We start from the raw sequence: 27,538 nt of genomic DNA, 5'->3' as shown, positions 1-27,538 counted from the left end.
TACATGGCTTGTTTCGTATTATTATATAGTAAATTACGATTGTTACTAATATTACTATTGTTTAAATTTCCTTGACATTAAACAATATCTGGCGCAAAGTTCTACCTAGTCATTAGTCGTTTTAACATTTATATCTTGTTATTCTAGTAATTTTTAGCACGCCTGAAAACCAGCTTGCTGAGCCATTTACCGTGTTTGAAATAAATGTGATTGTTTGATTCTTTAGACGTGGGCTGTCATACCATATACAAGGCCATTTTCAATTCTACACGCGTTGAAACTCTCGGCCTGTACAAACGACCTTCAAAGGCCCATATATATGGGGGCCTTTTAATATGTGTGGCTTTGAAATAAATGGCCAACCACATGCAATAGCGTGCAGCTGAAAATTTTGTTTTAACCTGATTTACAGTGACGAACCCTTCATTTGCTTCTAAGAACGCGAGGAAAATAACAAAAAATATCATTAAGAGAAATCCGAAATGTACATCAATATATTATTTGATATTAATTTATTGCTATAAACGAGTCTTAAACTTTTCAGGGGCCCGTGACATTTTACGTTCAAAAATTTTAGTGGTTTAGTGACCTTTTATCTTCATGGATCGCCGCGATAACATTTAGCCAGGTTGTCCGAAAAATAGTGTTGTTTACAAAGAATACTTCAAACAAGAAAAATTTAAATCAGTAAAAACCTTTAGAAAAGACGGTTTTCACCTGACGTCAGAGCAGCCATGTTGGTGCACAGAAAAATAGAGAAAAAAAAAGTCTTTTGGGAATCTGTTATAATCCAAAACATGAGCCATAATTTGCTATTGTTTTGTTCACCAGCATGACCGTCTCATCAGGTGATTGAAAACCATCTACAATTAATCAGAACAATGCTCTCAAGCAATTAATCGTGGCATGGGTACCTTCGCTTTGTTTTCAGGCAGCCCTTGAATACACTGATAATCACTGAAAACAATTCGTAATAACCTGCTCTTTTAACAAGGTACGCCAGAATAGTGCGTCTCGTGCTTCTTGCTACTTCTTTCGATCTTTCCGGAGTCACTACACTTTAAGTATTGTATACATGATGAAAAAAACACGATGAGTAATCGTTGTCATGCACCAGTACGCAATGTGGCTATGGACAGCGAATTTCACCATTAAGGAAGTCTTTAACAAACACTCAGGCAAAATTTTAGCACTTCCAAGTTAGTCTTCCCTTTCAATTACAATTTGAATCCACAAGGACAGATTTACAGCCTTCCTTAAAAAAAGCATCTGGAATGGTATGAAGAGTAAGTGATAGTATACGAGGTATGCGACAATGGACAATTGCTTGGGATTCTTTTGCCAGTTTAATGCTAGTCTAGATTATGCATGTCGGTTTTAACAGAACTAACTGAACTCTTCATCCAAAATACTCAGTGTAGAAGACGTTTTGTACTTTTTTTTTTATATGAGGAAGACGTTGCATATCCATCCGTTGTCGTCAGTGTCAGTTAAATATAAGTCGGTACGGGAACTCATTTTTCACTTAATTTCAAATACTTGTTAAAACTTGGCATCCAGGAGATGAATGTTTTTCTCAAGCTTACTGTATTTACATGTTACGCAGTTAAGTTCCTCAACGCTGAGAAATTAAATCTGATTATAAGGCTTTCGTGTCGGTTTTTTTTCTTTTGCCAGCCGCTGCTTTAAAAATAACCATAAGGTGGGAGTTTGAAAGCCAAATGCCGCATCGGCAGACACCCAAGTGACAAAACTGACAGTACTGATATGCCTTACAGTATATCGTTATGTTTGCCTTGCTTTCATGTCATTGCAAGAGGTCGCCTTCAAAGTTGTGAATGGGTGCACGTTCAGAGCAAAATTGAAAGGTTAAAATTAACTTGCTGCTCATTATTTACCTAAAAGATATTTACATTACAAATTTATCTTCTACTGCTCGATGACGAAAAGGCAATTTTATAAACCGCAACAAGAACAATTATTTGCGTTGTTATATAATGTCCAACATGACTTTACACATGTACCTAGAAGCTGGGGATATGAAGTAAAAAATTCCTAACTTGCCAAGGCATGAAATATTTCGATCAATCAATTAAGATTTCGCCTACACAACCCGTTTAATTGCCTTCCTGAACAGCAGCTTTCCTTTCCGCAATTTGCTGTTTTCAAGTGCGTCACATGATCCTGTGGGCTATATGCGAAGAACTATAAAAAAAAGTACATATGACACTGTTAAACCATTCAATTTGTTTCTTAACTTTCGACGGTTCCTTTGCTACTGACCAAGAAGCAATATGAAGAGCTCTGTACTGTTTGTTCTTCAAGTGATGCTTCTGTGTTTCCTTGTTGCTGTTCGTCGCACTGGAGGGCAATTATCCTGGGGCCCATACAGACCACCCCATGGACAAGGGAGGAGATCTTTCAGTGGCGATTCGGTAAGTGCGTAAAACGTTGAGTGCACTGAAGTCAAACGGTATCAGTTCACTTCTGTGTCGCGAATAAGAACGACAGCATTTCCAAAACCTACTCACCGGCCATGGGAAACAGTCACACAAAGTGTGAACAAGCCAAAGAAAGATAAATACAGATAAAAGTTATGCAAATAAGAAGGTTTATTTGACTACTAGGCGCTGGTGTTGAAGTTATTATAAAGTGAGATGATCCGATTTGTACATTGCGATCCTAAAATCGGTCTGTTTTATATGTTTTCCGCCGGGCGATGTAAGAAAGAGAAATATTATTAAAGTTCTTAATTACTTGAAATATACTCGTTTCTTAAATGATCATAAAGTACGTACGACTCGCGAAAAATGGTCGGGGAATTCCAGAAGGTAACATTTTTTGTTTAGGTTGCACTCGTTTTCGTCCAGATTTAGTCCGTTTTAAGCAGTTTGAGCCTGTTTTTTTTCCTGAAGTGAAAATCAATTTAAGCTCGAATCTTTGAACAAATTTGTTTACACTTCAGAGGAGTGTGGTCTGCGTAAAGTGTATACCAGGTACTACGCTTGTCAGTTTAATGGCTTAGGATAAAACTCAGAGGTTGAGAATGCAGATCTGCAATCGAAGGGTCATCGAGCGCAAGAATTTTATCCGAGTATTGACCGATTCATCACCTAAAAAAGGGGAGAAACGTAACAGAAATTTCTTTTATAATTTGCTCTTAAAATGACTTTCAACAATTTTGATTTGTTGTTGTTGTTTAGGGTTAGGGCCGGCTACATTGTTATTTATTGGATTAAATAGAATGAAAACTAAAACATAACAAAAGGCAGGAATGAAACATGGGCTGTTTTGACAGTTATAAGAACACACTAAAATGTAAATATATAATGTGAACCCTGTTAAAAACAATTGTATAATTTACATGACTCAGCCAAATTTCCTTTTTTTGCTCAAAAAAACCCATTGTATCAAAGTTACTGAACCAATACATTTACCTACATCTTTACTCAGTCAACGATCGTAACATGGATCTCTTCATTGACCATCTCGAAATCCAGTGTCAAATTATTTCCTAAACAAATACCACTCAGGCTGACCGAATTCTTATCATATCTGATCTTGCAGATTCTTCGATTTAATAATGAATATTATGAATATTCAGTTTACGGAAAAATTTGTCAACTTGCCGATCAGCGATTTTTATCGCAACGTACAGTAGGAAAGAGAGCAGGTGTTCCTTAGTTAATCAAAGCAAAACGTTATTTGTACCGAGTTTATTTTTTTTAAGGAAAGTTATCCATCTTCATGCCACTGTACCGTCATCAAAATAACATAAAAAATCATTTTTTTTGTAATTGAATTTCATGTATTTAGGAGCACACAGAGGAAATGAACAGCTTAAATGAAGTTGAGAGAATGAGAACCTATCAACGCAGACAGCTGGAGAGGAATCACTTGACTCGAAGAAGAGTGGAACTGGCAAGGAAATTTCGCAATTGATTTGAGCTGATCCAAGAGTTAGAAATTAAAAGCAACAACAACAACAACAACCACTTACTAAATAGTGATTTCTAGATCGTTCCTCGATCTTGGTGACTTTATCCAGGAACACTTTAATTTCAGAAATTCTCCTTTAATTTAATTCTCTAATTCTCATCTCTTAAAAAAACCTCTGATATTCTAGCTTAAATGGTGATTTTTAAGGAAACATAATTTTTTTTATTTAGCAATCAAAGGGTGAAAAAAAACATGACAAAGTGTTTGAAGTGTATACTGAAAAGCTTAAAGACTAATGAGGCTAATGTCAGAATAGATGAGCTATCCATTGCAAAAAAATGGAACAAGGTAAAGATTATCATCCAAAGTCAAATGTGATTCGGCGAAAGCGTGTTGGGAGATGATGGAAGATGTTTTGGGCCTTAAATTCGTGAGGAATTTTGGGGGTGCCACGCAATATTTTGTTATCTTTGTTTTAAACTTAAATAATTAAGTTCAAGAAGAACTGTGTCAGAAGTGATAATAAAGTACATTAATTATGAGTAAGCCTGAGCAGTTTTCTCCTTTCCATTATTTTGTAATCGTCATTTTTAATTAAACTACAGCAAGCAAGATGATAGGACATACGACAGGTCATACTAAACTCATTCTGAAATCTCATGCCTTTTCTGCGCATGCCCATTCCAAACCTAGATGTCGCTGAAGTCGCTACGTTCATTTCTTTTGCATTGGGATCGCACTTTCAACACGAAAATGATATGAACTCATGAATTGCATATTTCTTCTAACATTGTAATTTAAAATCACTTGAGCATCTTCTTTCATCGACTCAGTTAAAAAGCAAATGAATAATATGGATACGATTGTAACGTTACCGTGTTGCCATAGAAATACACGATCGTCACTCAGGCTATCGTTTATTACTGAAGACGTCGCACAGACTTGACATAAGAGACACTTCTGGCATCGGAAACGAGTGCGAATACGAGAACAACTACAACTTGTACTCGTTTTCGAAGTCGTGCTCTACGTATTTAGGTTAGCGTGTCATACGGGTTCCAGACTGCAGAAAATTTTATTATGGGATGAAGTTCGCATTTCGGCCCCATTTTTTAATGAGTTGCTGGACCAGTGTGTCCCTTTTTTCGGTGGAAGTTCTTTACAGTAAACGGCGAAGAGCAAACGCAATTTCCTTTTGACAAACTCGTACTTTCCGCTACGACTTTTGGAAGTCACCGCAGACCAACTTGCCGCGCTGCGCAGTACGGATGCGCAGTAATCAAAATCCCAGAAGTCGTACTGGAAGTCACACTCGTTGACGATGCTAACATTCTCTAATGTGTTAGGAGAGGAGAAGAAGTTACATTATAGATAAATGAATTGAGGAGCCAGTCTCAGAGTACAATCAATTTCGTTGATTCCCTAGTTTTGCAATGCGAGTCCATTACTGTTTATTTTTGTCACTTAGCTCAGTTTCCTTTCAGTGTTCTTTTCGGTTGAATATATTTAATAACCCCAGTTATTCATTAACTGTCTAAAAAGATGGGTGCGGCTTTGATTGAAAAAAGAGGCAGCGGGACTGACAACAATAGCTGAGAAAAAAAGGATAAACGGATTATAGAATAGGAGGGGGTGTAAGTCGAGGGGATTATGAAGAGAAGGGGAAATGTATATTCCCCACCCCCTCGTCATATACCGAGAGCGTTTATTTGTAAGTAAAATCATCGCGCCTAAAACTAAGCAAACTTTCCAATTTGTCAAACAATCCTTCCAAATTACCACAACTCCCTTCACAGTTCAACAGGCAACGGTAAAGCTGAAGAACTCGAATTGTTATGGAAACAAAACACGTCTAAAACAGCTTCTTCTACGTTTAAGTGCGACCCACCTGCTTCCAAACGAGGAATGTCATCTTGTAGTAAAGCATTAAAACTGTACCGAGGACACCTGACTCCAAAACCCTGAAAAGCTATTTAGTTCATTAATTATGTTACCTTTTTTCTTAATGAACTATTGTTTTTTCTTGTATTTATAGAATATTCACAATGTCTCTTTTTCACTTGATAATGACGTCCGAGAACGTCGAAACGTCGTGTATTTTTTAGCCGTGTATTTTTAACCGTTTTTAATGAAATTTCTTAAATGTTTTTTCGCAATTTTTTATAGCTACTAAATGTTTCAAAAAGTTGCTTCTTTTTAAAAAAGAGGTCACTCTCATTAACTTAAGGCCATCCGGTTTCAAGGATCAGAGCCGATATGCCCATTGTTCTTCCTTAGCAAGCAGATCGTCTTTTGCATTAACTTTATCTTTAAGTTGTATGCTAACATCTTGAAGTCCATGATGCCCATGACTATAAAAATGCTTATAGATAAGATCATCGCTCTCCTTATTAACAGCAGACATCCTAGAGTGGGCTCGTAAACGGTTCTTGTGGTTGTTGAACCTCAACCTAAACTTAGTGGCGGTGGAGCCGACATACTGAAAACCACAGACCTTGCAACTAATTAAGTAAACACTATTCCTAGAATTATAATCCAAACTGCGATTTATAGTATAACTAGTACCAGTAGCATGGCTAGAGAACCTATCTCCTACTATATACATAGATGGAAAGACTTTATATATAACTGCAGAAAGTACTGTTTCGGGGCCTTCTGGGCCTCATCAGTGCAGTGCTGATGCCTAGGATGGAGGTTAAGCTTAAAACGCCACCCGAATGTCCCAAGATGTGGTACATCTAAGCCATGCCAGAGTGCTCAAACTAGCGAGCTAGTGAGAATGCATCTATATATATTATTCAACACATTCTGACAATGTCCAAATATGGTCATAGCGCGCTCAATATTCGTCGTCCGTACTCAACAGATATCCTGCGATATACGTAACGGAGAAAAATGGTAGTTTTTCCAGCCTTTTTTCCCAATAAACGTAGAAAAATGTGCTTTGTCATCTGCGATGTGTTTTATTCCCGGGTAATCGCAGCTATGACGTATGGGGCATTTTCTTTATTGTTCAGTACTAATTACAATTGCATTTGGAATATTTCCATCCTTAAGCTAGTAAATTCGATGAATCAAAAGTCCAAGCATAGATAAGTTCATAACCATCTTTGTAAATGTGAAACTGCGACTTAAAATCGTGACATGATCGAGTTGAGGTGGCCTTGTTTGTAATGGTTTGCAAACGCACTACAGAGCGGCGTCATTGGTTACTGTAAAGGATTGCATTTAGGGGCCAACCATTTAACTCTCGAGGGGGGGGGGGGAGGGTCAGGTTTTTCAGGCAACCTGGTGGGCAGGATATTTTTTTCCGTCCTAAATGCTCTGCAGGATATTTTTTTCTCTCCTCATTTTCTCTCTCCTCAAAAAAGTGTCGTGTTTACATTTACAGAATGTATTTACATTTACATTGTGGTTATTGCAGTAATAACTCTAATATGGAGCTGCAAAGCCTTAAAATGTTGTAAGCTATACAAAATCATTCTTGTATAGCTATATGTTTTCGGAATATCATTCTTTAGAATCATTTAATATTACCTAATAACAATATTCTCATGTTATAAAGTGATGCTCCACAGGTAGATTTGAAAATGTTTAGCTTCTTAATTAAAAAAATAGCTAAAAATAGCAAAAAGCAGTTCAGAAATGCTCATACGTGTAGCATGGTAATTACTGCTATAATCAGTAGTTACAATTTAAAAGTGGACTGAAATCTCCAAAACAAATGTGAAAGCAGAATTAAAGTTAGTTGATCATGGTCTAATTTGTTATATGTTGTCTTATATTATATAAGACATTACAAAAACCTTATATTTCAATAGAAAGTAATTACATGAAAATGCTTTAGTTGAAAAGATTAAAAATGAACAAATTATTTTTCTTTGTCTAATAAAACTGGATTCTTCACGTAGAAAAATTTACCTCCATTACTGCTTGTGATAAGCTAACGAGTTTGGATACAGTGCGAGCCAGCAAGCCAGAAATCCCTGATCCCAATAACCGCAAGCTACCTAAGGAACTGTAGGCTAACTGCAGTACTAACTAGGCTATTGTAGCTAATGTGTAATTTAGGCTAACAGTAAAGGCTTGCATGACTCCTATGACATGGAGCCATGTGAACCGAGCAAGCAAGAAATCCCTTATATCATTATAAGGGCAAACCGCAAGCTACGTAAGCTAACTGTAGGCCAACCGGTGTGACGTTTAGGCTAACCAGAGTGTTGTTTAGGCCAATCAATGTGTTATTTTAATAGGATAACCAGAGTGCCTCGCTGGCTTGCAGATTATCCGGAATGGTTGCAGTTTTGCTGGGGTTTTTTAAAGCCCCCCAGGAATGATGAAATAGCTTTGCAACATTTTTTTTTTCTTGCTTCCAGCAGTGCAAGAATTTTTTTTGTATTTCATTTGTGCTGCATGCAATTGTTTTCATCCAACAAGCGCTTGCAGGAAATTTTTTTTCAAAATCTCCCACCCCTCCTCAATAGTTAAATATCAAAGGTCTGTTGTGTAGTATAAATTTACAAGGACCAGTTTCTTCGGCTAAAACTAGATGTAATTTAAATTTCGTGAAGATGTTTTGGTTGAATTTGACGAAGAGTGATTCATAAAATATACCCACGGACATCCGTGCATGGTGAAAGAAATATAAACACATTTTCCCACATTAGCACATATGAACATAAATGGTGTCGGAGGAGAGCGCCAAAAAACATCAATAAATAAATACAGAACAACCCATTTCCGACAATCTGCTCTCGGCAAAAAATACCAAAAAATCAGAGGAGTATTCGGAACGTTTGGTGACCTATGCATTGTTTAGCAAATTTCCAATACTTACACGAATCGCGGAAAACCAAAAATCACGGTCTTTACTTTAATCCTATGTCTTTTTAATGTCGCGCTGTATTAAAATAGTTAACCTGCACGCCAATTAAAACTCAACAATGGAGCGAATCCGCTAAGAGGGTGGGTTGTGATTAATTGCATAGAAAGGGCACAACAAGAAACAAAAAGACATTTTACGTTTTTTTTAGCGAAGTGTTCAAAATGCGTGCCCTTTTACAAACGATTCAATTAGCACTCTTCGACATGCAAGTTTGAGAACATTATCGCATGTTTCTTTGTGCATGCTAAACGCGATGATCGTATCTCTTTTGTGATGTCACCAAACCCTGATAAAGCCCTACTGAGTATAAAACAAGTTTCAGTTCTTCCTCATCTGTAGAAGCTTATCTGCGGATAATTGAAAATACAGCCATGATCATGAAGAAAACGCCATTGAGTATTTATATAGCTCTGTGTGTCCTTCTCTTTCTTGAAGCGGGCCAGAGTCAGTTGTCTTTCAACGCACAATATTCCAATCGCTACAGAATAGGACGCAACCAGATTGCTAAAGTGGTAAGGAACTTTCTTCTTACTAACGCCGTTTTTCGAATATAGTTTGTACCCACGCTAAACATCTTATGCTACACACATGTATGAGTTTATAGTTCGCTCAATTTTACCTGTTTTGGAATTGAATTTGATTAGGAATAATCTTTTTGGGTGAAAAATATCATTAATCTTTTGGTTTTTCCAAGACTCCATACACCGTTTTTTGGAAGACTTTAGCTTCATGCCTTAAATTCATGTAAGTCTTGTTCGATAATTGAGTTGGCTGGTTTTGATTCCGACGGAAGAAATAAGGAGTGACTAAACTAAATTTAAAAAAACACGCAATCAGCTTTTTCCTTCAAGATAAATGTCCTCACTGGTCTTGTCTTTTTACTGTAACATTATAAAGGGAGGAAACACTGCAAATAAAGCGATTTTTTAAAGAGGAAGTTATCATTAAGATAAATTTAGACTTCAACGGATAAAATGCGAACGATAACGTCAGACTGAGCTGCAAAGCACACGACCTTTGTAGGAAAATTTTCGCTATTTCCTTTTAATTTATTCTAGAAGATGTTGCCTGTATCATTGTACAAACGAATGCTCCATCCCAAGAGGTTCATGAAAACACAAGGAAGAAATCTGCGGTCCAATCGAGAAAGTTATGATGGCAAACAGGTGTTTTTCAAGATGAGAGAAGACTAAGAGCTCATAACCTACAATAACGGATTTAAATAAGACATTTATCAAGACCGATAAAAAAGGGAGATCAAATGGAAAGCAAGCTTCAGTTGGCGATATATCGCAGAACTCCCGTTGGCGTAATATCAGTCACGTATTTTCCGTAACAAATTCTTTAAGTATTTAAACCTTTTTTGTTCTGTAAGTTTAATACATTGCAAGGGTTTTCATTGCAAGTTACATTGCAAAAGTTTGCTTGCAAACTTGTTTGTTTATGAATAAAGTTCATCAATTAAAACATTATAAAAAAATTATTAGTGAGAAGTTTTAACTGACGATTTTGTTGTCTAGTTATTAGATTTTTGAGAGATTTGCGTCGCTCTGTGATCATTACCAATATTAATTACATACTCGGAGTCGTATTAATTGATAACAACATGCAAAACAGAATTTTACTGAGGCGTGAGTTTTTTCATTTCTTCGCGTAATTCAGAACGAGGTTTCAAGGTATGCTTTTGTTTTTTGTCTTGAAATCGTGTTCAACGACCAGCTGAGGTATTAGTATGGTAACCATGGTATCCAAGTAGGCTTAGCGCCTACCGATCCCGCTTCGCGCCACTCAACCGCAAATGGTGGGTTCCAAAATGGCCGTCATTTAAATATTCTTTTGTTTCCATGCAAATTTGCCCTTGATTCCTCGTTCTTAAGCTGAAAATTCAAAAGAATATTTATATATAATCAGAAACCCATAAGGGTTGAAACGTGTAACGCGCGTTCACAGCTTCCAAATATTCAGTGCGAACTGATTGGTTGAATGTTTCAGTGCTAAGTACCATATTTGGAAACCCCTCGCTCTTGTTGTTCCAGATATGGTACATAGCAAATTGAATATTCAGAAGCTTGTTTCCCAGCACACAAGGGACCGTTACACGTTTCAACCCTTATGGGTTTCTGATATAATAAAATCCCGTTGACAACCCAGAAATTGAAAAATGGCTCAAATCGCGTCGGATCTGGAAAATAACCACAATGGAAGGAAGCTATCCACAATAGCAATAAGTTTAGGCCTTTTAATTGAGATTTTTTTCATATAATTATCTTCTTAAGCTTTTGATCGGGATTCCCATACAAATCCGTATTGCTCACACTGAGATTGAGGCGACTGTGGGCTTGGAAAGTTAACGCCAGTCCCGATTTTTCCCATGATTTCCTCGTCCCGTCTCGACTGACTGTCTCAGAGGATAGGAAACTAGTCGAAGTCAAGCGGAAGGTTCAACTGCCACAAAGATTGCCGTGTCAAAATCCGAAAAACTAAATCTTCTTGGCTGTTTGAAATAGTTGCTTGCAAGGTTCACACAGTTTTACAAGTTTATGTAACAGAAACGACATGAAAAACTTACTAGATAATGTTTTATCGAAATTTTAATTTTAGCGGGCTGAACAGAGGGCCGTACTGTCAAATAGGGCCCGCTAATTTAGCCAATCACAGCGTGCGTGCTATCTCAGAGATATAATAAATGTGTATAAACACAGCTCCTAATGTACTTGAAAGGCTCAAACTGCTGAAATTCATAGGGATAGACATTTTGTTTTTCAACCAAATAGCTTTGTATCTTGGTGTCCTGCAAGGTGACAAATTGGAAATTGGAAATTGAAAATGCTGTATTTTCGAAACGCACGTCACGGAACTGGACTAGTCTGAAGTGTCAGCCGTCAGACGGCTGACACTTCAGACTAGGAACTGGACGAACCGTCGTTAAATTACCGAAAGCATAATAGAAGATCTCCTTAAGCTTCCCCTCGGTAGCATTTTTACCAGTTTAGATAAACTAGTATTAACTCTTGTTCTTTGGTCATGGCTCGATTAAAAATAAATCGCAAACAGCGGTAATGTATAACATCACAAATAAGTTGACCAATGACATCTACGACCGGAGTTCTTATAGTATCTACTGACGTTACACTTCCGCTCAGGTTGTCGAAACGTCAGTCAATGTCATCTCAAACAGTCCTTCTCAGGACTACACTCACCCGGACGATCGTACTTTACTTAATTATGATATGTGGATATGTGATCAGTTTGACATTTTAGCCTCTGGCAAAATTGACTTTCGTTGTAATGTTACAGAACCGTACTTAGCCAGCAGTGAGAAGCTGTTGCTGCCATAATAAATTCTACTGTTTAAAGAACTTACTGTTAAGATCTTTTCAGTTAATCTCGGTTCTAGACCCCTCACTACATAAATATGTGAGTCGTTTTCAAACAATATAAGGCTATTTTTGAAAATGTGTGATACCTAGCATACGAAACGTCTTCACAAATTGCGTTGGTTTACCATGTTTGTCACCGCTGTTTGTGTTTTATTTTTAATCAGGATTTCTATTCTCAGCTGTTTATAAGACTAATGGATGATATAATTGTCATCACGTATTTATTGTGGGACTTTTCTTTTTGAACATCGTGGGGCAGAGGAGACCTCACTAATCTACTGGGCCTTCAATTATCATTTGACTTGATTTGCGTTAATTGTTAATTGCAGTTTACTGTGTCTCCAATTAGTGCTCCAGCGCTAGAACGACTTGACACTTAAATAAAGTTCCTTTCCTTTCCTTTTATCTTAGATGGTTTTCAAGTTAAAAGGCATCGACAAACGGACAAAAATATCGGTACATGGCGACCAGAATATTTGAATCTTGTCTTCGAGGGATGAAAGTGGTGTTTTTTAATCTCGAAAATAAAAACTTCCAAACTAAATAAGGAAAAGTAGGAATCAACTAAAATCATTAATATCCTCACTCAGTGTATGAAAATGCAGCCCCTTATGCGACGCATTTCACGTGTTACAGTGTTTCCGCTTCCGAATACAATACAGGAGCTTTGGTAACCTCGATCTTTAACTAATGCGATTTGAACTTCTGCTAAGCCTAGCTCCCCAAATCTTTCCTATTCTCTGAAAATTCTACGCAAAGATAATGGGTTCTAAGGAAAACTTAATAAACAAAATATCATTGGCAGTTTTTTGCGCAACGCCCAACATCGTCCCCAGACGGTCCCCCAGACGTCCCTTTTGTCATGTGCTCGATCCCCGTCGCTGACCAAAAGGATCGCGGCCTCTGGGAACGAGCGCAAAGAGCTAAATCGGTATGCTGTTGTATTGTTGCATGTTGCTGTGTTGAGGGCAACATGCATCATAATAATGGAAGGAAGGGTGCAGATGAAAAGAAGGATAATAAAACATGAATTCATTTTCATAAATTGTCGCTCCACACTGTGTGCTTTGGAAGGTGATGTATGAAGGTTAATTGAACTCTCTGATTTACCGGTGATGAGATTGCGTCGACGGAAAAAAAGTACGTTTCTATTGCGCCTGTGCTTGCGAAGGCTCACAAGCATTGCAACGTAAGACAGCATGAAAAGAAATGGATTGATTGTTGCGTGTAGAAAAACATCAAGCAACAAAAGAACATGCTTCGAAATCCTTGAAAACTGAAGGAAAGAGAAGGTCGTCGTATATACAAATATTCCAGTTACTAAGGCTGTGAAGCGTGTCTTTGTAACAAATTGTTTATAGAAATGTGGATACGCAACCGCCAAAAAATGACACCATGACAGAAGCAAAACAAGCAAAAATGACGAGTTCACAAACACTGGAGGAAGAAATTCAATGAACTCTTTAACATCTTCCGACAGGTGTTTGAATCGGCGTTAATGTAACAGATCGAAAACGTTGGCAGCACTACCAGACCGGTGATCAACTCTGCAACAGCTATGGCAAAAACTAAGTTCATCGTGGGACTCTTCAAAAGGCGTTTTCTTTTTCCCCAAAGCGTCACCAAAAGAGCGATATTTGAGGCAATTGTGATAACGGCTAAAACTCCGAGGAAGACTCCAGAAATGAAATTCAGACCATGAATCTGTAGTATTTTCCTCAGCGCCCTCGCCCGTCATGACCAGCGGAATTCAAGCAAACTTTGTTTACATCCAAGTTTTTTTTCCTTATCTGATAAACTTATGCCTCTGTCCGTATTCCCAGGCCGGCAGACAGCAAGAAAAGATATAATTGCCGTCATTAAAAATGGGCCTCGTCTTATGCAATGAGGTCTTGTCACTGAGTTCGTGACATCTAAATCGCATCCTCACGGTTTAAATTCCAAAACTGATTTCCAGTTATCATATATTTACACGAAATATATTTAGAAACCAGAAAGATAAATGCTTCCAATCTCTGAACTAATAGGCTAGTTTCAAATTGTGCAGCAACAAAAGAACAGGGTCGAGGTTCAGGGGAATAATTTGCATTTTCCTTTGTTCTGAACAATACTAAATGCTAATTATTCCCCTGAACCTCGACTCTGTTCTTTTGTTGCTGCACAATTCGAAAGTAGCCTATTGACATGATCCTTGAATGAGGATGACAGTTGCAAGGATTGACGCAACTCTTACCAAATCGTTTCACAAAACACGTATATTATTTCCACAACAATGTAGTGTATAGTCAGTGATCGTACAAGTATAGTGACTCTAGCGAAACTACAACTGATTCTGACTGAATTATTCAGTCTGGAAACAGCACACATTTCCTCTCCATCAACATACTATCAACCAAGGGAATATAAGGCAACCATATTAGACCCCTTCACGGTGAAAGCTATTTGAAATCTATTATTAGCTCTGCGGCCTAATGCGTGGTTATTTCAATGACGACACCTCATTAAATGACTTCCGCAGCCTGGGCGCAACCTAAAAATAACTTTCAATTAATTATCATGGGGCACTGGGATTCGCTCTCTGATCTCTTACTCAAGAGGCATAAAAGAAGAAACGAATGGAGAAGAAACTTTTTCACTCTAACATTACTACAGTGTTATTACACATGCACGGTAGTGGCTTGGTTTGACCACTGTGCGTTATTACTTTAAAATGATAAAGGGGACACTGTTTAGTCTGTGTAAACAGTTTAAATTTTCTGTGTCGTGGGACCCGTTTCTCGGAAGTCCGGATGATTTTCCAGACCCACGAAACCCTTTTTTAAACAACCATACGCTGATTCTTTAAATCCTGGTCTGTTAATGTGTTTTAAAGACAAGATACAAAGCAAAGTTGTATTGAAACGTATTTTTTTAAGGAGATAGAAGTATTATTAGGTGGGGCATTAAAAAAAAGACCCCACTCTTTTCAGTCAGTTTCAAAGATTCCGGTGATGAGAAGCATAGCCGCTTCTTCGCATCTCGATGCCGATGCCATCTGTAGCACTGTCGGGACTGGCAAGATCGGAATTCTCGGTGCTTCCATTTCCTATCCGATTTTGCGAGCATCTGCAGAGATTCAGCAAAGTGATCCTGAACCTGGCGTTTAGGAACACGTACAGGATCGGGTTGTAAATCACTGACGCCTTGGCCATTAACTCTGGTATCATAGAGAAGGCTGGAGATACAACATCACGGCCCAGGATTGAACCCACAAGGCTGGAGACGGCGTATGGGGACCAACTGATGAAGAAAGCAAGTGTCATGGCCAACACTATACGTATTGTTTTTCTTCTGGTTTTCATTTGCCTTTCCAAGGCCAGATCATTTGATCCTCTTATAACCGAGTTACTCCTGACATACCTACAAACAATAGAGGAAAACTATATCAATTTTTTCGGTGCAATGATTGTGCTGATCTTCTTATTTATGACATGCGCACATCCCCTGGTGCTCCAGACACTTCTTTAGTCTTCGGGTCCCGCGATCCTTTCGGTCAATATCAGAAATAAATACTTGTGAAATTTTGACAAATGGTCGATCTGATAGACATGAAAGTAAGGGCCATTATTACACCAAATGAATATGTTGGCTGTGAAAACTCTTGCTTTCGTAACCAGTCAGATGTAAGATTTTTTTTTATTGGTCAAGTTTTATTCTCAATCTAGCTACCAGTCTCTTCCTTTAGGGGCCATAATTAAGTGAAGTCAGAAACCCATAAGGGTTGAAACGTGTAACGGCCCCTTCTGTGCTGGGAAACAAGCTTCTGAATATTCAATTTGCTAAGTACCATATTTGGAACAACAAGAGCGAGGGGTTTCCAAATATGGTGCTTAGCACTGAAACATTTAACCAATCAGTTCGCACTGAATATTCGGAAGCTGTGAACGCGCGTTACACGTTTCAACCCTTATGGGTTTCTGGTGAAGTACGATCATCCGGACGAGTGTAGTCCTAAGAAGGATTGTTTAGGATGATATTGACTGACGTTTCAACAACCTGAGCAAAAGCGATCTTCAAAGTCAAGTGTTTTGTGTAACGTTAGTAGATGGCATAGACACTCTCGTCGTTGATATGATTAGTAAACGAATTAGGTCGTGATGTTAATGGTCGACTGTCAGTTAGGCCTAGATGTCATTGGCTGTGAAGACTGTAAACAGTGATTGGTGAGTTCCGATCCATTTAGGTGTAAGGTCTGTACGTGTATTGTAAAGTACGTTGGTCTTTTATTGTTGTAAAATAAGGCGGTAATTGTGTTGTTTTTCTGTTGTTGATGTCGTCGATAAGTCGTTTATAGAGCCAGTGCAGTGTTCAAAGTTAGTAAACCAGCTTTCCAATGCGATCCGTGTGTTTGTAATTAGCACTGTACTGAGGTAACGTATATTCTGCAGAGTCCCAGTCGATCAAATTGAAATGGCCGAAAAACAAGAGCATTTACCTGAATATTCCTGCATAGCTGCAGACGATGATAAACGAAGGCACGAAAAAGCCGAACAAAAGCAGAAATATGATGTAACTTTTGTCAGAAGGATCTTGTGAGTACCAGTCAGGATGGCAACTGATCCGTGAGGGAATGGGGATGAATTGATTCCAGCCTATTGCTGGAGGAACAGTTAAAACCAATCCATAAATCCACGTGCCTTGAAACAAAAGGTATCAACTCATTATTAACTCAACATATTTACTTTTTATTTTAGTTTGTTCCGTGTCGCCTTAGTAGAGAACATCAAGTCCTCTATATGAATTCAAGCAACCAACGTATTCTTGGTTTACATCCACGTGATGAGACGGCCATGCTGGTGTACAAAACAATAGAAAATGGCCCAACAAGTTTTGCATAACAATAGAGTCAAATTCCCAAAAGGCATTTTACTGCATTGTTCTGTACATCAACATGGCCGCCGTATAGTTAATGTTATATATTAGTGTGTAATTTGTAATTTTTAAGGTTGTTCATTAACAATGTGTATTATTTTGTAGGTTAGTAATAGCAAATTATATCAGTGATTTAATTGTGTGATGTAGGAACAATACACATTTTTTAAAATTACATTTAGTGTCAAAAGTAGTGTCATGCAAACTTGGGATATCAGTCGGAAGAGCGAAAACAAGTTGCTCCGCCCGACTTGCGGGGTCGCTTTCTCTGGAGCCTTGCTCTGGATGAATGTGCTTTCTTTGCCTTATGATTGTAAGCGCATTTTGTTGTCTCTCTCTCTCTGTTTCTTGAGATTGGCCATAATTCCTTGGATTTGGGTTTTACATGACTATATTTAAAAATCGTGTGTCATAAAAGTTTGTGTATCATACTCACCGAAGATCAGCGAGACCTCTAACTTTCTACTCATTCTGTTCTGGTGCGCCAATTCATTCCTCGCGATCCCTTTATATGAAATAATTCCCATGATTGACAGTGTAGCTATAGATGTAAGTCCAGTGAGGCAGTTGATTATAGCCAACCATATGCAAAGAGAGGGCACCTTGCCTGTGTTGGCGAAATCTGCGGTGTTATAGTTCACAGCTACCGTGTAACCCAATAAGCACACCACGAGGTCTAAAAAACAGTACGTAAAAGAATGTCCAAAAATTCCGATTATGCCCGATTTTCATTCGCGAAATACAAGTCATGAATTGATTCCATAGTTTTGCCGAAATGTTAAATCTGTATATGTCATTTCACTTGAGGATTCTTGTTGCGCATAAATAAAAGACATGTTTTTGCAAGTTTTGTCCAGTGGAAAGCTTGAAAAGATAAGCGAGGCCAAACTCGTATTCTATTGGATGAACTGGAAGAAGCATGTAGCCAAGGCTGATGCGAGGAAATAATGTGGGTGGGAAAAGAGTCCCCCGCCTACTCCATTTTTTGCTTGTGCTTGTCAAAGCGCGAAAATATGGAAATGCCTGTTGGATATTTGCGGAAACAAAACCTCGGTGGGTGGAAAGAGATGAAGTTGTCTTTGTGGGGTGGTGTAAGTCGCTAATTAGTAATTTTCCGTTGTCTTAAATTACGTCTTAATTCTTCTCTCTCTCTTTCTTAGTAGCCTACGCCTCCCGTGGCTGGGGCTTCTCATTCCCTTTATGTAACTGAGTTTTTAAGCTTGTGTGAAAACTTGGAACCTTTTTGTTGCACTTTATAATATCTATAAAACTCGCTTTTACGTTACGGCAAACAGCAAATGTAGGACTGAGATTTGCATTTTGCCAAAAATCAAAGAAACTTGTTTGATTTTAGCTCATTTCTTGATCGTTAGCTTCAGATCGACCTCGTTCCCAGGGCGGGTCTACTATCGGCAGAGAAAACGCCTGAGACGAATCAGAAACCCCTGGCCATTTTCATGCCTTTATGACAAGCAACAGCCTGGCGTTTGCCGTGTCACGTTATTGCGATGCTAATTTCTCTAATGGCAACTGAGAGGTAAAGAACCTGAAATGAAATAATAGAGAAGCAAAAGCTTGGATAAAATGCACACCTGCGACACACAGATTAATCATCAAACTCGACATGCTCTTGGTGCGGTGCTCTGGTTGCAGAAGAACAATGACGGTCAGCGCATTTCCAACGAGGCCTATGCTTAATATCATAAACATGGAAGCACCATAATAGGCGTACAGATATCTCCCTCCATGGAGCTCATATGTAGACACCATGATTGACTGTTTTCTCTGTAGGTACTTTTTCTTCTTGGTTTTCAGCTAGAAGCAGTATAAGTTCAGTTTTAGCAAGAGAGAATAACTGTTTGCTTTACGTCACGACTTCAGCAGCAGGATTACAAACATTTTACAACTTCATATTTTTGTCACTCGTGAGACTAGAGGGAAGTTATTTTGATCATTGTTGTAAACGATGTTTGCAGGGATTTTTTAACTATAGAGTTCTCCTATTTATCTTCAAATCTGACCGAGGTCGCTACGCTTGGTGATCGGCTAAAGCCTCGCTGCACATTCTTCACCAATTGTGGAGTTTTGTCCCGCCTTGCATTATTATTGACATATCTTGTCTCGATTGAGAACCCGTTGACTGACAGTTTTATCTATGAGATAAGTCCGATTGCACATAAAGGCCCGTGCAAACGCTCGCAACATTGTTGGCCAACAAGACGCAACGTTATTGGGCCCAACATGTTGCGAGCGTTTGCACACCATGTTGTGCGTTGTTGCGTGTTGTTGCGACTTGTTGGAAGTTGCTGGAAGAAGTTTGAAACCGGTCAAACTTCAGAGCCAACAAGTGCCAACATTTCTGTTGTTTCGCGGTCATCGAAGCGTGGTCCAACAATGTTGCGTTCGTTTGCACAGGACATCCAACAATGTTGCGTGTTGTTGCGAGCGTTTGCACGGGCCTTAATATTATACAGTTCAATTGACAACCTCGTTCGCAGGGCTTTTCTCCACCGAGGAGGGGGAGAAAAACCCTGGGAACGAGGTTGTTCAATCAGTAAGTGTCCACATGGGGCTTCGTAAGACAAATTTACCACACCTTCGGTGGAATTTACCCAGCTGAGATTGCTTATTGTGCAGTTTACAATCCGTTTTTAAGGGTGACTTAGAGATCCCTCTTTCCCAAATTCAAGTTAGACCATCACATCTTGGAAATTTTGTGAAAAATGAAAAATAAAACGGATTGTTGTGCCGGGTGTGACCTGATACTGGTGTAGTTTTGCCTGCTTGTCAATTCAGGATATTCATCCACCCTGCCCCTTCTCATATCATTCGTAATGTTACCTCCTTAGACGAAACAGATCAATCATACAAGTGACACTAGCCTTATTCAATTTTCCCTTTCTTTCCATCCTTCTTCCCGACACCATACGAAGGGGTATATTCACATTTCGGTATGTAAAAGTGATGAGTATAAGATACAATTACTATCAGTGGTAAGGGATCATTGTACTAATCAACTGATTTGTTAAACTGTGCTATGCAATGACTATGCTAACATGAACAGAAAGTTTACCATTCAAAAGTGACGACGAAATACCAAAATTCAGAGATTTATAAAGAAAAGACCCTGCCTAACAAACTTATCAGAACCGAAACACTGATAAAGAAAATTTTCAGGCATTGACAATAAACGGATACCTTTTAAGAGTTACTTACATATGTTGATAGGTTCAGAAAGTATCATTCAAAAGTTACTCATTTGTGAGTCTTTGGCGCGATGACAATAATCGGCTTCACGTGTCCAGTGACAGTGGCTCAAATGAAGGCATACACTATACGCCTGCAAAAGTTATCTTAAGGCAACCTATCTTTCCTTTATTTTGTTGTTCTCTACAGTGTAATCGGTTATTGACAGCTTTCGCGGTATGACCTCTCTAATGCCCTTTTCCTTCGCCTCTCAATACACCAACGTCAGTGCTAGAAATAATACGTTAAATGCGAAAACTCAGCACTGCCCCAAATTTGTTTAAAGGAATGGTCATGCAGGATATCTCTCATAAAGGAAACCGGAAAACAATTTTGTTCTCAATTGGAGAAGCGATTTTTCACGTGTATAGGTTTCAAAAGATAATAATGGTAAAAACGTGACTTTTAGAACACGAGGATGACGAGAATGAACTATCCCAGGAGAAAAGCTGAAAGAATAAACTACTCTTAAGTAAGACACGTGAGAGGGCAGGTTGATTTCCAAGGGGGATTTTATGATAAGTTATATTTAGGCCTAACCTAATGTACAAAGCGATAATCGAAGTCCCTTCCCTGAAGCTGCTGCATGCATCAGGGACTTAATTTAAAACCACACTCAAGGACCAGAGTAATAATGCATTATTTATCTGATAACAGAGATTTTCTTCAGTTTTAAGGGACTGAAAAAATATTTCCTGGTGCGTGAATCTGCGAAGAGCTGTATTCATCATACTCTACAGCAATGTTAGAATGCCTTATTTTAGTTTAAAATTCTGTCAAATTCTATTAGACGGATTATTAAGAATGAAATGTTCCTTTAATCTGTGTATAGGTGAAACTACAGTAGCCCTAAGCTGTCTCTACTTCATCGTGTGAGATGTATTTTTTTCCCGGCAAGTCGGCTTAAGGGAAAAAGGAAATCACGGTTGGGGAATAAGAGTGTTTCGAAAGTGTCAACTTTTTCCCGCTCGAAGTATACTGTGAGCACTTTCTGCTGAGAAAAGTGATCTTTTGCGCCTTAAACGAGAAGTTTGGCATTGTCCAAAGATTTAGCAAATGCTAAACCAGTTTGACAACATAATAAGTTCGGGATTCTTTGTCTCGTTTCTCAAATCTCCCTAAAAGCAATTTGAAATTCAATGATCAGCTTGTTACGACTTCTAGTTTCATATCTAGAAACGATTTTATCTTATTTAGGTTACAAGGAGAATTATGGCTTCCGAAGGCGAGCCCAAAACCTTTCGAAACTCTAAAAGAACGGCATACTGCAGGCCAGGCCAACAAAATGTAAATTTTACCCCATTTTCCGTCGTAGAACAATTTAAAACTTCAGACTCCAAAACAACTCCTAAACAACAGGAAGGTGCATGCGATCACAGCATGCTTACTTTAAAAATTGTACAAACACCGTCAGTTAATGGAGCTGAAAGGAGAGATTTTAAAAAATGGTATTTAATTGAGCTCCATTAACGGATTGCCGAGAACTGAATCTGGAAATGAAAAAGTCATTTCCTATAACAGATTCCGGCAATTTTCTTGCCGCCAAAACGGATCCCGGCGATCGAGAGATCTTTGGGATATAAAATAATACAGTATATTGAAAAATATCAATGCTAGTCCTTGAACAGATGAAGAGAAATCTTATTAGATGGTCCCTTTCCTTAAAACTCAAAGATAAGTAACAGCAACTTAAGCAAGTCGTTTTTCACTCCACTTTTCAGTGGATCTGTAACTTTAAACTCTTTAAATAAGGATATATTTTATTTCATAACGAACAAACTTATTAATTTGACCTGCAATTCCCGTTTTACAGGTGTTTTAGTTAAATTGAAAATGTCCAGGGACGCTACATGGCTAATCAAAATGGTTTCAGACGCCATCAAATTCTTGGTCCTTTTAATACAGAATAATTGATGTGATTGATCAGAATAATTTCTTTGAATAATTCGAGGCTGGAGGAGGACAGTTCGTGATAAATTGCCACTGGAATTGTGATTAATTGAAAACATACACTCGCCATGAATGCGCCGCTGCTTTTAGCGAATATTCTAAACTCACCCACTGATCGTCGTTGTACAAACGTTCACCTACAGGGTTGGTGACAAGTGCTTGTGACGTGGATCGTAGACTGGTTACCAAGGCAACGCGCACCGCTGGATTTTCAACTACAAGCTGCGTTTGTTTTCGTTCAATTTTGAGATACATAATTGCAGATGTTAGCGGAACTTTTATAAATCTGTGGACTGTCTAAAACTTAGTTATTAATTCAAAATTACATCGGCAAGAAAGAAAAAAGGAAATGCTACCCATCGTTTGCTTTTCAGAGGCAACAAAGAGGTATCAGAACGTTCATATATATCTTGAATTATTCATGAATGATTTCTCAGAGATCCAAGACCCTTTGTAAGAAACGAATCAGTTCTTTTCCGTTCAGTTACCGCCACTTTCAGTGCCAAAACTTAAATGAACAAAGGACAATCCAAAAGTGGAGTTTATAGCATTAAATATTTTGAGAGCTAGGGGATAGTTAATAAAAAGAATAAATTCAAAGCATTTTGAGTGAACGAAGTGTACTCGTTTCAGGGGCACCCAACGTCAATTTTCGGAAAATATCTGTTCGGAAGACGATTTGAGATCTAGAATTTTCGGAACATTTGTTGTAAAATTTCTTGCTTGCCTGCCTGTCCTAGGATTTTCGAACATCTAAAAATTGTTATTAATTGCCCATTTTTAACTGATTTTTTACCCTAAAAAGGTCACTTAGAATTTTCGGGAGCCTTGTTTCTGGCTGAAATTTTCGAAAAGGTAAGTTTTGATCCCTATAATTTTCGGATCACTAGACTTTCAGCTAGGAAATCCGAAAAGATGAAAAATTTTTAGGGGATAAAAATATGCCTATATCTACCTTTTAAATACTAAAATACGTTTAACGATGCTATGTCTAAGTGGTTTTGAACTATGTTCTCGTTGGGTGCCCCTGTCGTTTTTAAGAGAAATGAGTGCATCGTGGACATTGAAGAGCTGTGAAAGGTGACATTTGAAAAAAATAAGTATTTTATAAGGAGGGGCATTAATTTAATTGCAAAAAGTGAATTTTGGGCCACCAATGAGGCACTCAGAAGAGCACACGGATTACAGTATTGCTGTTCAGTGTTTATTAAGACATGTCGTTTAATCCTGGACTATGGGCAGTAGCGACCACAACACAAGGAGCCGGTTCCTGGAAGGTGTAATAACTCTATTCCAGTAATAAATGTGCCTTATTCTGGCACATTTATCCATGCAATAGAGTTATTTCACCTTTCAGGAACTAGCCTCTGGGCGCTATGAGATATCTTACAAAAGTTATTCCTCGAGATGCGTAAGAAATTTATTATCGTTAATTTTTTTGTTTTTTTCTACCAGTGTTTTTTCTTTCTTTCTTTTTTCACCAGGCAGCGCCGAAAAGTAAAACCGACCTTCCTAAACGGTTTTTATAAAAGGTTTCAAAAGATGATATAAAAAGAGGCGAATTAAGCATTGAGCTTTAAGAGAGAGATTTGTCAGTAATGTCAACTTATAGCTGATCCGATAGAACGGCGGCTGTGAGTTGAGGTATATAATTGCCGGGCACTCTATCTTCGAAAAAAACAAAAATTCATACTCGTTCACACTCGTTGGCGTGTAATTATAATAAAAAATAAACTTAAGACGATGAACAAAGCATCACGGTAGGACTAAGATCCGGCAACGCGCTGGACTTGCTTCTTATTTCAAGAACTTAACTTTGTTGATGATCGCCGGAGAAACTCCCATGCTGGTAGTAAGTTTTTTGTTAATCAAGTTATTTTGTAATAATATCTTTTAAAGTAAAAGAAACACTCGAGTACTTCAACAAACAGATACGTGAGGATTAACCATAAAGCTGAGTTAATATTCAGAGTAAAAAGCAAAACTTACCGACAAGTTTAACAAGCAATGTCAGTCAGCAAAATGTTTGTGTCATTAATTCAAAATGTTTTGATCAAAGAGAAATGGCACATAGTACTTACCAACTGAGCTGAGCCTAGATTCAGAGAAAAAGTGTTTGGAAGAGGTGAAAGTCTCTCACGTTGCTGTATAACCTGTGATTTCTGAGGCGTTCCTTTATTGTTTATACTTTGAGGGAAAGTCGTGGTCGCTGTCATGTCAGTGTAGTTTATATGATAAGCTGTTTGCAGCTGTTTCGGAAATTAAGCAGCGTCACGTGACTAACGGATAAACCTATGTCTGTTTAGAGTTACAAGTTAAGTGCTTCAAACCACTGCCAACACTCCATGACGTATAGGACTTGCTCCGTGAGAGGGCTGAAAATCTGCTAGCTTTTTTGCAGCTACCTTTAGAGCAACTTCACAACCAATTTTCCTTTCAGCTGAAATTGTGTTGTCGTTATTCCCTTAACGATACCATAACAATAAACACGTTACTAGGAAGTAAACCCGTCATTTCAAGACTGTTGGGGAAACGATGAAGAAAAATGACCCTGAGGCATTAGTTTAACAGATAGAAAGAGACGCATTTATTCCCCCTAAACTTTGCTCCGTTACTTCAGGTGTAGCTGTCTTTTTTTTTCTCGTTAAGTGGATATCATTGATAAGCAGGGTCTTAAAAGGTAATGCTTAAAAAACATGCGAAAAAAGCTTTCTGAGGTCATTCTAATTTGAAAAAAGCGGGAACAACATTTCAGCTTGCTGGAACAAAAAAACGTGCTGATTTTCATTTTAGAGACTCAACAGGAACACAATGATGCGATAGTGCTGTATTCACTAAAAATTTTAAATGAGACATATCAGCTGTCAACGTTAAGGAGCACATGTTTCCGGTCTCAAAGGATTCCTTTAAACTATATTTGATATTTTTTAAACCAAATTTTAAAGGCTGACAGACCAAAAGATCTCCAATTGAATTAAGCTTCAATTTCCAGGTTGGACAGCCCAATATATTCCACGATATAGGTTTGGAGTGTATAGTTTTATTCTTTGGTATGGTCTTCTAGAAGGGTTAAGTTATCATGTGTAAGGCCATCTTATCACTGGTCATATAGATAACGTGTTGTGAAGCCATAGCAAAAGAATCAGAATATAAGTTCTCTGGGGGTTGAAATGGTTGTTTCGTTTCGCAAATACGGCAAAGTTCTAGCCGGTCTCCTGAGCGACCGGTGTGGCGTTAACCTTTGGGTGACCAGTAGAATTTGAATTTGAGAAGATGTTCGTTCTTTTCTCCAGCATGTGAGAGAGTGACTTTCATAGGTCTATGACCTTGAAAAATAAACGTAAACAAAAGTGCAAACCATTTAAGGACGGTGCCTACTATTGCCCCGGTATATGATTATGCGGGAAATGTAGATCTTAACAACTGTTATTGAAATCCAAGAAGAAAATTGGGGGTAACCACGCATTTTTCAAAGATAATTCATGAACAATATTTGTAAAAACTTTAAAATACAAAGCAATGTATGGCGTTCTTTCTCAAATTGAAGCTTAATTCGCTCTGAAAAATGCATGGTTACCCCCAATTTTCTTTTTGGATACCAATGATACTCACTAAGATCTACTTTCTCTGCATAATTTTACCCGCGCAAAAATATACCTGTATTAGTAATTATTAATTAATTAATTAATTAATTAATTAACTCTTTTCTGTCAGTGCCGTCCACGCGAAATCAGCCAATTTTTCTCAAATTTTTCTTTTTTTCTGAAGTTAGGGGGGAAGCGATACATCATTTTAAAGCTAAGAAAATAAGCTTTCCAAAAACAAATAACTTCTTTACAGACACCTAAAACATTTTACAAAGAGAAAGTGTAAAGAAAAAAAATTAAAGAAAAAGAACACTAAAATCAGTTTCCCCCTCAAATTTGCCATTTTAACGTAAATTACGAATTTTTGAGTGACCAACAAAAATCTTCCTCATTTTATTAGCTTTCTTGGACAAAAATTTGACGGAAAACTGACCAGGCACGAATATTTCCAGAATTTTTTTAGTAATCCGTTTAGCGACAATAATTAGATAAAAGTGTCAAATTTGCGACCCGTTGCTAACGGCAACGAGACAGAATCCATTACGAATAATTAACCCTAGTTTTCATATGTCGCAGTTTTCCCACAGTCCCAGATTTTGCCGACACATCGGAAAACCGCCAGACGCTTGTTCTAGACTCTCCCGATAGTGACTTTGGCGAAAAATGGAAAGTGCGCCAAAAATTGAAACACGCGATTTAGAGGATTGGTTACGAGGTAAAAACCATCGCCGACGTCCCCGAAAGTACAAATTTGAGTTTTCATATGTCGGGAATGATCGCCGACGATCGCAAAAATCTGGGACACGTCGGGAAAATAGAAACGCTTCCTATTTTCCCGATTCGTCCCCGACCATTCCAGATTAGCGGGGATGTCTACGACTTATGGTTTTCATTGGTCGGGAAAATCTAGGACGGTCGGGAAACTGCGAAATCCCCGATCATCTGGGATTTTCCCGACAAATGAAAACTAGGCTTTAAGCATCACCGATAGGAAATCCGAGTATCTCGAGATGCGCAAAACGTATGCGCAATAACAATAGTAGGCACCGTCCTTAATGGGCTTATCTGAACAAAAATAAACGAGCGCGAATTTTCATTGGCTTAGCGAAAACAGATGCAAACAATGTCATCTCTCCACGGAACTTTCTGGAAAGTTTCTCTTAGACGTAATTTAAAATGCAGTAATTTGATTGGGCAATCGAACTGTTTACTGCCCATCTTATAGGAGTTTCGTGGCGGGTTACAAGGAGAAGGTTTGTTTTAATCTTTCCAAAAATCGCTCTGTTTCCATGTTGCTTTATTTCAACATACATGTCGGTAAGGAAAGGTATTAGTATTCGACACTTAAATCAAAAGTGCCATTACTGACAGAACATCATGACAGTTTAAAAGCTGTGTTAAACGGGAATCTTTCGCATTAAAGGTGCCGTTGAAACCATAATCTACAGACGGAAATGAAACATAGAGAAATTACCCTCTCGGATAAACCGTAAACTTTTCTCTTTCTCGAAAAGACCGTGAAAGGACACTGAAAGGACTCACTCTCGCTTTGTTTACATAATCCGTTTCCGATTGAAAGAAAACAACAGTTGCTAACTTGAACCTTGGTAGGTGGCTGGTCGCTACTGTTGAGCTTAAAA

At 38.2% G+C, this 27,538-nt stretch overlaps 1 protein-coding gene and 1 long non-coding RNA gene across 2 annotated transcripts; one reads left to right on the top strand and one right to left on the bottom strand.

Moving 5' to 3' along the window:
• The first annotated feature begins 2,252 nt into the window (after positions 1-2,252).
• Positions 2,253-4,485, top strand: LOC138044386 (uncharacterized). Its single transcript, XR_011131416.1, has 2 exons — positions 2,253-2,435; positions 3,817-4,485. It is a non-coding gene; the product is annotated as an uncharacterized lncRNA (long non-coding RNA).
• A 9,918-nt stretch (positions 4,486-14,403) lies between these two features.
• Positions 14,404-24,483, bottom strand: LOC138044385 (pinopsin-like). Its single transcript, XM_068890906.1, has 5 exons — positions 24,393-24,483; positions 18,708-18,930; positions 17,552-17,791; positions 16,679-16,880; positions 14,404-15,603 (listed from the first exon to the last, which is right to left on the bottom strand). Exons 2-5 carry the CDS (start codon positions 18,883-18,885, stop codon positions 15,180-15,182), a joined length of 1,044 nt encoding a protein of 347 aa, XP_068747007.1. The 5' UTR covers positions 18,886-18,930; positions 24,393-24,483; the 3' UTR covers positions 14,404-15,179.
• Positions 24,484-27,538: the final 3,055 nt, after the last annotated feature.

The sequence above is a fragment of the Montipora capricornis genome, chromosome 4 (genome assembly GCF_036669925.1).
Source record: "Montipora capricornis isolate CH-2021 chromosome 4, ASM3666992v2, whole genome shotgun sequence".
Taxonomy (NCBI): Eukaryota; Metazoa; Cnidaria; class Anthozoa; order Scleractinia; family Acroporidae; genus Montipora; species Montipora capricornis.
This window is presented reverse-complemented; position numbering and strand designations above follow the sequence as displayed.

Bases quoted from the DNA above. Each gene is read 5' to 3' on its own strand.
- LOC138044385 (XM_068890906.1), bottom strand. From the start codon at position 18,885: ATGGTGTCTACATATGAGCTCCATGGAGGGAGATATCTGTACGCCTAT. The intron at 16,881-17,551 runs GTGAGTATGATA...TTTTGTTTCAAG, and splicing joins AGAGGTCTCGCTGATCTTCG to GCACGTGGATTTATGGATTG. The intron at 15,604-16,678 runs GTAAATGCTCTT...TATTGTTTGTAG, and splicing joins AGCTATGCAGGAATATTCAG to GTATGTCAGGAGTAACTCGG.